Consider the following 15,009-nt stretch of genomic DNA (forward strand, 5'->3'; position numbering starts at 1 on the left):
AGGTATATGTTACCTGTCCATTGTTAAATGTTCTCTGAGTATCACGAGCTCCACGTGAACTGGCCTAAATATTTATTTAAACAGACTCGGTCTCCTTTCATCACACCGTCGTCACTCACAGAGTGAGGTAGAGCTTAATATCGGGATATCGTGAGTATCGGAAACTTTCGCGCAGATTCCATACTTACTCACCTAATGGACCGTACGACCTGGTCAAGGGGCGCATATATCGGCTCTTTTGTGAGTCAAAAAGCGCGTCGTTCATCTTTCGTGGCACTGAGCACGGTTTTATGTATGCTCAGATAGTATGCTGTAGCCGACACGATGGAACACCAAACATGGAGAAAATCTGGATTATCGCTGGTGTCATCGTTGCGTTGTCGGCGCATCCTCCACTGTTGACCTAAGTTCGTATCGTCAATCGTAGTCCATTCTTGCACGAAGATGGCGGATATATGAAATCGAACGCAAAATTACCTAGGCTAGATCTAAACTAAGGACAAGCAACCGTACTACGAGTTTTCTCCTAAAAACTTCTCATACAGAGCTCTCCCTGTTGATCAGGTCCAACGCCCTCTCGCTTCTCGCCTTGATCATACACTTAAATGGTGTCGGGTGACTGCGGAAATTTTATTTAGTAAAGATTCGGTAGCTGAAAGACTTCCTTGCCTTATATTCCCAGCTGTATGCCCGGTGTCCGGTTCGAGAATAACACCATTTTCAGAGTACTTCGAAATATCGAAAACCGCGAGCACCATTGCACATACGATGAATATTGAACTATCGGCCAGCAGTCTACCTGCATTCATTGTCAATGCATAGCTCAAGCACTGGCCTGAAAGGGCGTACCAGGACAGATACTATGATGATGTTAAGTTAACCGGTAATTTCTAGCCACAAGTTAAGAAAACTCACCGACGGCCAAATCCAAACGCAACTTTATAGGGATCAGCTTCCGGTTCCCTGTCCTTCGTTCGAATAAACCTTTCAGGATTGAAATCGAATGGTTCTTTGTATACTACAGGATCGTGAAGCATTTTCCTAACGAAGGTACGTAAATGAGTATGGGCCAGGATCACACCGTCATACCATATATTCGGCAGGACCAGGGTTCCCTTTTTAATGAGATATCCAGAATGTACATCATCCTTTCTGACAGAATGAGGAACAGCTATTTTCCGAGCGTCAGAAACTCGGGTATGAGAGACTACTGTGCCCAGGGCTCACCTAATGGCGCAACAGTATGCCATCGCGAGACTTCAAGGACAAGAGCATTAATATACGCCAGATGCTCTCGGTCGTCAAACTGAGGTAGCCTGTCATTCCCGACGACAGCATCGATTTCTGCCTGCGCTTTCGTTTGAACATCAGGAAACAGAAGCATCGCTTTGAAGAACGCATAAATTGCAGCAACGGTCTAACCGTTGGTTAGATGATGCATTGAACACGGACTGAAGCTTACGGTATCAGCACCAGCTGTTGTGATAAACTATAAAATAGGAGAAACGACATTGAGAGATGATGGACTGACCACCATGCAGAGTAGCTGCAAGCCATTTAATGTCAAATTCTTTCTCCATGTTTAGCCCGCTTTCGAGCAGCTTCGAAGTAAAGGAAACACAGGCCTTTCCGGTGGCCTATAGTACATGATTGTCAGAATATCTTCGCACAAAATGCTGGCAATCCTACCATTTGCTGCTTCACAAAATCGTATATCGTGTCTATCATAAGAAATGTTGTCGAGCGCCATTCTTTGGCTATCTGCTTGAACCCTGCACCAGGGAACCAATCCGGAATATGCCGTACTTAACGTTCGGATTTAGTCCTTGTGAAAGCACAGGTCTATATGGCGTCACTTACACATGGGGATAGGATTGGCAAGAAAGCTACCAGGAGTCATGGAAAGAGCAAAGTATTGCGTCACTTTGTCTACCATCTCTACGAACAGATCATTTTCTTGCTGAACCTCGTACCCATAAATAATCCGCAGCACGATGGCCCCAGTAGTCCTTGAAAATTACTCTATCAACGGCATCTGTATCAACGAAAGTAACACCACTCACGTTCTAATATGTTCGGCCAAATGTTCAGGCTTGTCAGAGAGTCTCTTCAAAAGGCGACGCGTCTCGGACTCAACAATCAGTGAGAATTGCTTTATAGCTGCACTACTCCCAAATTGCTGATGGGTGAGTCGACGTTGATTACGGAAACGGGTGCCAGGAGAGAGGAGAACGAGCGCGTTTTTGAAGCCCACGAGTTCGCCAGCCATTCCCATGACTGGTCTCTCTGAATAAATAATGCTTTTCTTTTCGAGAATGTCAATAGCCGTCTGAGCTGAGTTTATTACAACCATGCGGCGTCCAAGGATGGAAATCGACAAAATGTCACCTTTGAGAAACAACGTGTGAGCACTTTCGGGGTCATTGAAATCATAGTCAATGTTATACCGTATATTTCGCCCCATTTAGCGAAAGTGAGCCATTCTTTTTCCGAGGGTATGTCAAGAAGGTTCCCGGCTAAGGGGAGTCCTTTGGGTCCGGGAGGAAAGGGCTCATTGCGACGGGTTCGGTAGAAAGTAAACCAGGTGGCCGATATAAGGCTGATGATGGCGATGATGATAATAGCAAGGAGAGGGGAAGACTCCATTGTGGGGTCGTCTTCAATTATCCTGGGGTGGGTGGACAAAGAGTCGGACCGCATCTCTTATACTACGCGTTTCTTATCAGCCAGTTGTGGTCGTCTGAAACTGCCACGGGGATTAGAGAATGTAAGTTGGTTTGACTCGGCCCTGATTTCTTTCCGGTACCTTGTCGCCGCGGAGCTAGGAAAGTAGAAGGGACTTCCATGTTCTTGCGACGACATTTTGCATAAGATACCTGGTAGAAGAAAGGTAGATATTATTTATACAGAAAACCAAGTTACTTGCTATGACGTTTGTTTTGGATACAAAATTTAAATAACCACGTATGTATCCCAAAGAATCGCACTGGAACCTAATAAAATTCACGAAGATGACTGAAAGAATGGCTATATATCCGTACCAAATTTGAACCTCAAGTCTCAGAGCAACCACCGTCGAGTTCGGCAAGGCTGGTTCAGGAAAACGACTTGCTCTATAGGCTATAAAACGTCAAAGAACTATCTTTCGTCCTGACGCCGTTCAATTGAGCCTACCAGTACCCACTGGCAGCCGATATGGCGGTGAAGATGGCAGCCGAGAATCATGGTTCAGTGGAGTCAATCGGCCCTCCGAGTCCGGGTAGTAAGTACTGACCAGGTGGTATCGTAGCCTTTTTAGTATCAGGCTGACGCCGGCAGTGCTAGACACGTACATCCACTGCGCGCCGGTATCCAGCTGCAGTGACAGATCAGTCGGAAGGAAGGAAGGAAGGAAGGACTTGGGACTCGTCTAGTCCCAAATGAACAGCACGAAACATGCAACAATCGTAAGGCCCTGGCCTGTACTTTCAGGTCGCACTGGATCGTCTCTAACTGGACCTCTCTTTCGATGAGGTGGGGCAAGGCTTATCTTCTCGTGTTTCACGCTGACCAGGAGCTTCTTCTCAGCGTACAGCCGATCAGCATCCTGGTTTTCCCTTACTGTATTCAACAAAATGGCACGGATCACGTCGCTCTTGATCAGATTCGAGCTTTGCCTCTCTGGATGGAGACTCACGAATTCAAAGTGCAGGGCGTGTACGGCAGTGCCGAGGTGGTAGATAGGATTACGTAGCGTGGTCTGATGGGTACTGTTGGCAGCCGACAGGTCATATGAAGCATACTGCAGCTTCGAGTTCTATGGAACGAATCGGATAGATGTGATGACCCGGTATGCTTCGTGCTAGACAACTATTCCGGCAGAGATTCATACGAACCTCTCCTCGTTGATGAGTCCCAAGGCCTTTTCGCTCCTAGGCTTAATTGTACATTTGAATGGTGTCGGGTGGCTGAAGAAGGTAGACTACAGGTTGAGAGATATCATCTGAACCCGGAGAAAATTAACGCACCTCACAGTCCCAGAAGTAGTTTCTGTATCTGGTTCGAAAACAATGCCACCTTCACGGTACTTCGAAATATTGAAGACCGCCAATACCATAGCACAGGATATGAAGATCGAGGCGTCGGCTAGAACCCTGCCTACATCTTGAATTTAGTACACATTGCGAGAAAAGGTCTGAGAGAGCGCACCGGGGCATATCCTGCATAGTTATAGCCCGTTAGGCTTGAAACTGGCAGTTCACACTTATCAAGGCGGAAGGACCCACCGACGACCGAATCCAAATGACACGTTATAGGGATCGAATTCCGGCTCTTTGTCTTCAGTTCGAATGAACCTTTCGGGCCTGAACTCAAACGGCTTATCGTAGACTGCGGGATCGTGAAGCATTTTCCTAGTGCTCATGAGACAAGGTCAGGAGATGGCATGATACGCATCTTCATACCATATGTTCGCCAATACAATAGAACCTTTCGGAATAAAATAACCGGAATGGACATCATCCTCAGTGACACAATGGGGGATACCTGGAGTTTGAAAGGTAAGCAATAAGTATTACAGATGAATCACTTGTTCCAAACCTGTTGGTGCGATGGTATGCCAACGAGAAACTTCGAGCACTAGAGCGTTGATATAAGGTAGGCGCTCTCGGTCATCGAAGCCAGGTAGCTTATCATTCCCGACGACTGCATCGATCTCTGCTTGTGCTTTTGCTTGAACTTCGGGAAACAAAAGCATAGCTTTAAAGAACGCGTAGATTGACGCGACGGTCTGAAACCTGATTCGGTCAGGCGGTCTGTGGGGGAAAGGAAACTCGTACAGTATCAGCTCCACCTGCGGAAACGGAAGATGAGTCATGGATAAATGCGATTCTTCGATTACCGACCGGCATAAAGAGATGCTGCGAGCCATTTAAGATCCACCTCTTCCTCGGCATTCACACCAGCATCAAGCTGCTTCGAAGTAAAGGAAATGCGAGCCTCCCCGATAGCCTGAAGGCACTGAGAATAACCATGGGTAGAGTGTTATATTCTCACCATTTTCTGCTTCACATAATCATAGGGTTTTTCCACCATATCACTTAGTGTCGATGCCCAGCGTTTAGCGATCCGTTTAAATTCTGCGCCCGGAAACCAGTCTGGAATGTAGCGTACTACACGTACTGCAATTAGCGTATGTGAACAGGTCGAGGTCAAGTAACTTACAGGATGGAACAAGGTTGACCAAAAACCCGCCAGAAGCCACGGAAAGAGAGAACTGGTGCATTGCCTGTTCTGCCAGCTCCACAAACGGATCTTCGTCTTCTTGGATCTCGTATCCATAAGCAATCTGCAGGATGATAGCCCCTGCAGTTCTTGAGAGCATCAGCTATCAATAATACAGTTTAAAATCAACGTCGCCTACTTCCGAATGTGAGTAGATAGATCATCCGGTTTATCAAGCAGTCTCTTCAAAAACCTGTGCGTCTCGAGTTCCTCCATCGGCAGGAATTGCTTCATTGCTGCATTGTTTCCGAAGAGTTGATGTGCTCGCCGGCGATAGTTGCGAAAGCGCGCGCCATACGGCATGAGACCTAGGATTTTCTTCCATCCTACCAGTTCACCACCCATAGTGACGACCGGCCGGTCCGAAAAAATAGAGCTTTTCTTGTCCAACATGTCCATAGCCACTTGAGCCGAATTTACTATGACAATACGCTGTCCAAGGATGGAAACCGATGCGATGTCACCTTCAAACAAACTTCAGTGAAACTGCAAAGTTGACGGCGAAGACGTCTTACCATATTCCTTCGCCCATCGATCGAAGGTAAACCATTCCTTCTCAGAGGGCATATCTACGAGGTTGCCAATGAGTGGTAGTCCCCTAGGACCAGGAGGGAGTGGTGCATTGCGGCGGCTACGGCGAAAGAGGCCCCAGACGAATATCAAAGCAAAGATAACAAGGAAAAAGTCCTGAGCGCTGAAGAAGCCGAACATTATTGGACTGCCTGGCTGACTCGAGAAGGAAGAGAGACCCTCGTACTGGCACAAAACTAAGGGGAATCCCTATTTATATTATCATCAATGCTGCGGTACACCGTTTTATAACCGAGAAATCATCAACCACCTGTAATGGAGTGCAAGCTCCCAAATTGTGCAGGTAAGAGTATTAAAATAGAGAACTCTGATCATAGTACAATTCCTTACATCATGCCGTGGTGTATAGGTGCGCTTCTCTGTCAGAACTGAATACCGATGAACAGCTGAGAAGTGATGGGTAGATGGCGAATTAAATATAAAGATGGCATACCACTCGAATCTGGACTAAATGCATGTCCACTGGCCAGTGCCACCGTTGCGGGACGAAATGAAAATGCGACCGAGTAGTCCGAACGGGGAAAGGACAAACTTTTAGCAGAGGGCAGAGGCACAGCCACAAATCTGTTCTTAAGTAACTTCGACGTGCACGACGAACGACGCGTTAATGCGAGCTCCTGCTGCTCCTCGGTGCCATTCCTACGAGTCAAAATATGCCTGTAATACAATCGAACGCTCCGTGTCGGTGAGCCCTTGCTCTATTGAGGATGCCGGAGTATCGACGATACTCCGAAAGCGCCTTAGGTTAGATTATGATCCTTCATAAACACTGTTTTTGGCGATAAGGGAATAACAGAACTGCATTCAATCTCGCGCTTCTGCACTGGATGGATATCTTTGCACGTCAGGTTATATCCGAGAGAAACCTGTCTTACGCTCCGCTGGGGGGAGGTTTAGTTTCTGTTCTGACCGATTGCCATATGAAAACGGACTAGAGCTTGTGGACGGACCAACTGGCATGAACGGAAACAAGGAGACGATATACTTCTGACCCAAACTTGAAGGCCGATTTCGCTGATGGCGTTGTTAAGACGGGGCAGAATAAAAATTTATCTAAACAAACGGGCTAGAATCTTGCTGGCGACGAAGCTTGGCTTTTCAGGAATCTTAGAGTGGAATTTCTCTCTACCAGATCATGTCTCGACGTTGCATGCATTCTAGCGTCACTACGGTATGCCGGATTAACCATTTTGGTTGGTACCCGTGGCACGTTAGGATCCACTGACTACGAGGAAGCAGTCGAGTTGGCATTTTCTGTCACGTAATTTGCCAATGCACACCGTACCGATGTCCGAATAGAGTCTTGGTCTCCGTCTCTTCAAGTCGTCTTCGGTGGATTAGTTGGATATTTCCGGGACATGACCATGGTTGCAGTCGGACTGCAGTTCTTGGCAGTGGAGCGCGGCAATAACTCTTACCAGAATATCAAAATATCATTCTATCGGATGTATAGGTGGAAACGAGGCTACGACACCGACGGCGTCCGGACTCCTTCGTCTACAACATTCCAGGCCAGTAACTGAGTCTCTACCCTGGCATCTTCTATATCCCCGCGTACCATGGTTGGCGACGATTCTAGGCAGTCATTCTAACCACTGCCAGTGGACTCCACACAAACTCTTTCCCTCGAAAGATCAACCCACTGGAGCTCAAGTCTTTGACAGGTCTGCATGGATACAAACTTTCTACGACGAAGATGCTACCTTCCGGCACCGAACCGTGGAGAAATGTCTACCCAAGTCGCATAGAAACTGGCGGGGTTGTTATGCCTGTTCTTTACATTCGACGCGTTTATCCGAAGCCGCGCCTAAACTCTGCGCGCAGCTGAGAGTCTGGCAACGGTTATCATGGAATATGTATGATGGATTCCATATGGGCGAGGTCTCCTACCATCGTTTGGTAATTATTCCTTCCGGTCGAAGGTATAAGAGGAGGAGAAAATTACTTTCGCACCTCATCCAACATGTCCTTCGCCCGCCTCTCCGTCTTACTCTTCGCCTGTGCCGTGGCTGTCCAAGCCGTGAGTGATTTCGTCTGTGCTGCCAGTCGTTTCGTTCGTGCCAGCTGACAGCATGTTTTAGAAAATCAGCACGCAAGTTGCTCGCGATGTACTCTTACTCTCGCTTTTAATAATGCATTGGCGGTGCTCATCATCAATGTTAGGACTCTAGTTGGACAGACGACGATGCATTCCAGTCAGCTATCCTCAACACTACCAACTCGTACAGAAGCGCACACGGTGCCGACGCGTTGACTTGGGACGACACCCTCGCTGCGTATGCACTGAACCATAGCCAGTCGTGCGTGTTTGAGCACAGTGTTCGTGATCCTCTTCATCCCCTTTTGTTGTCACTCGTCTTTATGGCTTATTTAATTTAGGGAGGGGACTACGGCGAGAACCTCGCTGCAGGATACGAGTCACCAGAGGCTTCAGTCGAAGCTTGGGGTGATGAGGGGGATTCTTATAACTGCAGCAACCCGGGGTTCTCGGACGATACCGGTCACTTCACGCAGTTGGTATGGAAGAGTACTACCACCGTTGGGTGTGCACGGGTGAACTGCGATGGAACAAATGATACACCGGGATGGTCAGTTTGATCATTTTTATGTAAAGTTGTGAACTAACTTCTTTTGGCATTTGATAGGTATGTCACTTGCGAATACAATCCCGCTGGCAACATTGTTGGCGATGACAACCAGTACTTCATTGACAATGTGGAGTGCTGAAGGGACCATCGAAGTCTGCTGACATCTTTCCTCCATGAAATGTAATACCACCTGTCTCTGAATTTGTTACAGGCTCTTAAATTCAAAGATTGGTGTCTTTGTCTCTACAGTTCGTCGTCTTTTCCATCATCCAAATGAAATGAACCAATTACGGTCTATTTTGTCTTTTGATTAGAAATGCAATGGCATTGCATTTCCTTTTGAGCCCGCGATGCGCGGTGAAATCACGTTGAATGGACTACCATGGACTACCACCATTCCTCTTAATGCAAGGAAGGTTGCCATTCTCCGGTAACTGTAAATTGCCTAGAGTTGGAGATCGGTTTGACCCGTAGAGAAAGCTACGAGTCCTCGTTTCCACCTCGGCTCTTATGTCTCTTGCATTTATTGCGTTCGCAGGACTTGCGCCGATGCTGATCCTGCTTGATGCCAACCATGAATAGACCCATCCTCGATGACTCGTTTTAGGATATATGTCAGCTGGTATCCGCTCTAAAATATAGGAAAATAAGGGAAGGCGAAGACGGACAGAGAGAAACTCACATACTGAATACCAGATACGTGCCCAGATTACCGGTCGTTGGGCTTGGTACTTTACCAACATATTCAGGAAGTGATTCTGCAGATGAGTTCATCGGAAGCCGCTTTCAAGCTCTTAATTACCGAGTTCCCAGACCCCGTTGTTTTCTAGCTTTGTAACTATATGAGTATAGCCGATGTGAAGAAAGCTGGGATCTTAGGAATCTTAGTACCTGCTTTCTTCGAGCGTACAGTAAATGCTAGCGTGATCTTGTGTTCAGAAGCTTCGAGAGCTTCTTGTCTATTGTCTGCGGCAGGTCAGCATTTGAGATGCAGCATGTAAGTACAGACCCAAGAGATCTTATTCCTGCAGCGAGACACGAGCCCCCCTGGTAAGGTTATTAGCTTTGGAAGAAACCTGCTAAAGTTCACCATACGCCCTCCGTCATGGCAACCAATGATATCTATGTTTCAACGTGTCGACGGTATCGTGTATTCTATGAAATATCTGCAACGGTACATAGTAAGCTATCAAGGACGTCTAAAAGGATAACGAAATAGAAAAAAAAAGGTACAGCGCATATAATCACGGCATAAGAGCCTCTTCGTCCCAAGAACCCTTATCGTTCTTCCAAAACCTTGTCCTGCGATCTGGCACAGAACCCAGCTCGAGATAGTCAACGTCCGTCGGGTCGACCACCAGCAAGGCGAAATGGCTTAACGCTGTCTCCCAAAGGCGCTTGTTCTCTTCACTGCTCCACTCTCCTTCGGCATTAGGCTCCTCCAACTTGAGAGGCCATTTCTTCGCCTCTTCTTCTCCGCCTACAAGCGGTGAACCAGGGGTAGGCCGGCACCACGATGCTTTCATGTAGGGACTCATGCTTTTGTAGACTTCCTGCCTCTTCGCTTCCCAGTCAAAGCCTTCTCTGAAGAGTATTCCCATGGAGCCGCTGCTGTTTCCAGCTTGCGTAGAGTGGAGGAAGTGCTTGTACAAACTGTTGGTCGGGGCAGGGATGATGGTCGCGAGACCTGCGACACGGTACTGCTCTTTCGCGCCCTCGATCCACCATGCGAGTTGGACGTGAGGGTTGGAGATTATTTGCGACGTTTTGGGCGTGCGGCTGTCGGTTGTGAAGAGTAAGAGAGGAAGTTCTGGGTTCGTGGTGGGGTTGATGAAACCTCGGAAAATGAGGGAACGGACATGGGGTATCGGTGTCGTAGGGTCGATGGAGGCTAGCTGAGTGACTACTTGGGGTTAGCACGAAGAGAATGTTGAGAAAGGCTGCGCCGCACCAATTGATTTCTCGTTCGCTGCCAGGGCGTTTTCGATGGCCCGTTTCCAGCGAGGACCCGGAGCCATACTGCGAAGAATGGAAGAAATACGACAGAAAATGGTGACTCGAAGGACCGTGAATACAGAGAAGGATTTACTGTACAAGCGTAGTACAACTTTTTACACACATGGTGGTCGTCGTGATAGAAGTGTAGTTGACAGGCGTTCGACAGCCGACGCGATGCTTACCACTCTTGGTCAGCGACCGCCACCACCACAATGTTACGATGCTTGCTCTTGCTCTACCTCTCTATTCTCGCCGTTGCCAATACTGAGATAGCCAATTTCTATGCGAGTTCAGCCATGCAGGCGCCGATAGCTGTTGGCACGGAGTGGTGAGCTGATGCAGCAGCAAGTCGCACGCATATACTCACTCTATCATACCCAGGGCGGCCCTCAGTGCCAGCGACAGCCAAAGGCAATACGAGATTGTACCAGCGCCATTGGGAACGCCTCTAACGGCCGTATGCCCAAACTCGCCTTGCCCACACGAACTCTGGCTCAAACTGGACCTATCGAATGACGACTGGCAGCGATTCACGAAATTCACGTTACGAATATCCTGGGCAGCATACGTGCGTAGCACCAAAATCCTTCAGCTTGGCGATGTTAAGAAGACATGGACAGGATCCAACCGATTTTCTCATTGATATCCTTGACGGGGACTCCATCACCAGCGCCAAGTCTTCCGACCCACCGGCGCGTCTTAAATACGCTCGAATACGCCTCGTCGATACTGGCGTACTTACACCGGGCATGTCTGTCGACAGGCCTACTGCTGTACCATTCACGGTGGTCGTCGAACCGCTGTACTTCGGAGTCCTTCCGGCGTCTGTCATACCTACCCTCTACTTCTTGATCGCAGTCGTGCTGCTGGCGGCTGTGGCTCTACCTTGGATCAATGCTTATCTAGAAGATGTTGCTCTGAAAGCTAGGAGGGAGATACGTCTCGCTGCCATGGGCATAAAACAGCGATGAAGGTGAGTATTACTCTGATTATTTTCGCTTCGCGGCTGACGGTTCTGCAGGACATATGCTATATTTTCTGGCATCTACTTAGCTCTGCTTTCCTGTATTATAGTCAACTCTGCTGCAAGATACCACGCTCGGAATTATAAACAAGGTTCAAGTATTCTCAACCGGTCCGTACGTGTATGTCGTTCGGGCTTTTGGTAAGGGTGTCACGTTAAGAATCACGCTTTTGAATGGAAAAAGTCTTGCGTAAAGTGGGATGGTGTAACAGAAGCAGTTTCTGTTCGGCTAATGCTGCGAAGTACTGCCTTCCTCGTCCTCTTCCTCATCGGCAGGGCCAGGCTCCTGCAATACTTAGTCACGCTTAATACAGAAGCGGCGCCACTTACTGCAATCATTAACGCCGTTAAGTTGGGGCCTTCTTTTTGGTCACCATCGTCGTCCTAAGCCTACGTTCACGTCAAACGCGTCAACCAGGGAGAGTAACTGCTCACTTCAGATTCATCGCTGCTTCCTTCCCCATCCGAGCTGGAGAACGACGACAAGGAACTCCCGTCGGAGGTGGTGGGTACAGTGTCCCTATCAGAGAATTCATAATCCGAGTCTTCTTCGGAGTCCTCGTCTGGATAGTCATCCGGCTGGAATACATTTAGTGAAAGATAGACGTAAGCTGTAGGGAGGGTACGCACGTTCTTCAACAGCAGCAAAGTCAAATTTCCCTAGTCGTTGATAGTCAATAGTAAAATATCGCGATGTGTTTAGATACTCACTCGCTCGTCGCCATCTGCATCTTGGTCGTCCTGAAAATTCGCGCGTCACACGACTTTCCGGCGCGTAAAGTAGTTTCGGCTGACCTCAGACGACTCCGAACTTGATAATGAAGAGTCGTCCTCCGAATCAAATGATTCATTACCGCCATCCGAAGGCACGCCACTCTTGTGGATGGCCGTGTCGAGTTTCTTTTTGTCCTGACCCAATTGCTGGGTGGCCTCTTGACCCGAAGTCGATGGAACAGACATGGTGGTGATACAAGTGAGGAAATATTGGTGGGTTGTCGTCCTAGTATTGGAACAAATCGAAGGTGGAGAGGAGTTGGTGGTTCGGTTATTACACGCGAGGAATGGTCGTGGGAAAGCGGAGATTTTTTGTCTTATCTTATCTACAAGTGAGTCAGCATGATTACAAGCCACCCTATAGCCCTTAACCCATCGATTTAATCGATTATTCTTCCTTCTTTCCGTCCTCCCTCTTGCCTGCACCGAAAATTTCTGTTCCCTACTTGTGTGGACAAAGCGGCATCTTTTTTTCTGTCGCTACTCGACTAAGTATTGGACCTTTTGTTATGGGGAGTCATCGACATCAATCAACCCCGCGAGGTTCTCCTCAACAATTCTTCAAGGATAACTTCACTTGGTCTTTATGATGCCAAGATCTACTTTCAATGACCATAGAATGCTTGACCGATAACAAAGATACATTGTACATTTTACAACACAGAGAACAACGGTATTTAGTAATAAATCAGCACATTCTAACAATTCTTGACTTCCTTCCAGCTCCCATTCAAGCTTTAACTTTCTTCGCCCCAACATCTTCGCCTTCGTGTGCCTCGACTTCATCTATAGCCCTCTTCTTAGCGGCAGCAGCCGGTGCAGGGACCTCGGCGTACTCCTCGTCTTCGTCTGCTTCATCAGCTTCCTCTTCCTCGGCGGCAGCTTCACCGTTTGGCTGTGAACATCACGTTGGATTGGATGGGAAACAAAACAAATCAGCGCACGTTTTCCAGTAGAAGTGCTGTCAAGCTGGATTTCTACAAGAGGAGTGCGCGCGTCAGTAAAGCCCCTCGTTGAGCTGGCGCAAGGACGTACCCCGGCGCCGTTCTGTTCCTCTTCTTCATCTTCCTCTTCGTAATCGTCATCGTCGTCGTCCTGCTGTACGGGATATCAGCGCGATGCACGGCACCACGGCTCCGATGACGGTACCTCCACCTCATACTCGTCACTCTCCTCCTCCTCGTCAAAGATGACTGGGGGGTCGTTTTCAGTGACGACTTCAGGCTCTCCCTCCTCGGTAGGCTCTACTGTGGGCTTTTCCGACATCGTGGGTGTGGTGGTGGTTTCTGTTTAGATCTGGTTCCCAAGCGCGGCGCGGGAGTTGGGGGTCACCGTCACGGTGTGAATTCAACGGCTCAAAGTCACGTGGTCGGATATCGGCTTGACGGAGGGAAAGATGCTGCTTGGGGAATGTATACGGTCCGAGGCGCCGTTTGCCGTTTTCTGTGGGGAACTTGGCGGGTTACCCAGGTCTGTCTTTCACTGGGACCATGCCTTCCTTTTCTGTGGCTGACTACTCAGTTTCAAGGAACTGGTAACCATTACTTTTGACGAATGGCCCTTCTCGATATGGCGTTTAATTGTGTGTGGCGAATTTAACCTCGAATCTCGCAAATTCAAACCAATACCGGGGTTGTACGGCAAATGTCATCTCTGTCATCAGCCCAAGTAGCTTAAACTCTTGGTTTCTTCCCCTCGGCTGTTTCATCCGTTTCGATTTCATCTATCCTTCTTTTCTTGGGATTAGAGGCCGAGGATTCCGTGTACTCGTCATCTCCATCTGTTTCGACATCGGCAGGCTATGTTCGAATGTCGCAATCAGTACGCGTCGGGAACAGGAAGCACACGTACAGTTTTCAACAGGAGTAGCGTTAAAGACTACTCGGGCACGTTAATTCGGTTACATTAAGGTCGAGTTAGAAGGCCTTACCCATGGACCTTCTTCATCATCCTCTGAGTCGTCATCTCCGCTGTCGTGGTCTTCGCCGTCACCGTCCTCCCCCTTAAATATCTCACACCATCAGATTCGAGCTTATTTATACAAGACGTGTTCACACAACTCACGCTTGAGTCAGACTCCTCGGCCTCATCGCTCTCTTCGTCATCTTTATAGACCATCTCGTCAGCATGGATGACTTGCCCGTCCAGTTTACCAATCAGCTCGTCTTCTGCTTGCGTTTGTTCGGTCATCGTTGTGGCTTTGGTTCAAACAGAAGCACGTGTGCGCGTGTGAAATGACATGGTCGTAATTATTGTCATATGAACATGCCTGATCTAGGCGCGCTGGGATGAAACTGGCTTTTGGAGGGATTTTGTTGGAATTTCATTGACCATTAAGGAAGAAACGACCTTGGAGAGGAACACGGCACGGCCGCCCAGGAACCCCGATCACCCAAATTTTGGGCGTTTTCTGATTTCCAAGACGACATACGACCGAAGCATAGCGAAAGCGAAAAGCGGCACCATTATGGTCTCGATGCCTGTATTGTGACAGTCGGGCCCGCTCTTCTTGGTGTAGCGGAAGTACTGTCAGTTGGTCCAAAACGATATGCACTCTCCATTCTGTTCGTTCTTGCTGGAACACTCGATTGTCTCTTCGGCAGGGCGGTAGAGAGCTCTGTTGCTGACGTCGGCTATTTTAAGCTACGATGCTTCACGAGGCTAGCAACTCCCTCCAACGCTCCGTCATCCGACCTTGGCTTCTATGTGGTTTCCACTGCTTTCGTATACAGAACAAGAGCTTACCTGTATGTCCGCAAGAATCCACATTGG

At 48.3% G+C, this 15,009-nt stretch overlaps 1 protein-coding gene across 1 annotated transcript; it reads right to left on the reverse strand.

The window, feature by feature from the left end:
- Window positions 1–289: 289 nt before the first annotated feature.
- On the reverse strand, window positions 290–3,100 carry EV420DRAFT_399330 (cytochrome P450). The gene is made up of 13 exons (XM_060481974.1): window positions 3,042–3,100; window positions 2,448–2,986; window positions 2,064–2,388; window positions 1,861–2,009; window positions 1,690–1,805; window positions 1,532–1,637; window positions 1,463–1,476; window positions 1,228–1,417; window positions 1,090–1,171; window positions 916–1,041; window positions 850–860; window positions 670–799; window positions 290–619 (listed from the first exon to the last, which is right to left on the reverse strand). The coding sequence occupies exons 2-13, from the start codon at window positions 2,698–2,700 to the stop codon at window positions 538–540; spliced, it is 1,584 nt and encodes a 527-aa protein (XP_060321730.1). The 5' UTR covers window positions 2,701–2,986; window positions 3,042–3,100; the 3' UTR covers window positions 290–537.
- Between the last annotated feature and the right edge of the window lie 11,909 nt (window positions 3,101–15,009).

The sequence above is a fragment of the Desarmillaria tabescens genome (genome assembly GCF_030435595.1).
Source record: "Desarmillaria tabescens strain CCBAS 213 chromosome Unknown EV420scaffold_188, whole genome shotgun sequence".
NCBI lineage: Eukaryota > Fungi > Basidiomycota > Agaricomycetes > Agaricales > Physalacriaceae > Desarmillaria > Desarmillaria tabescens.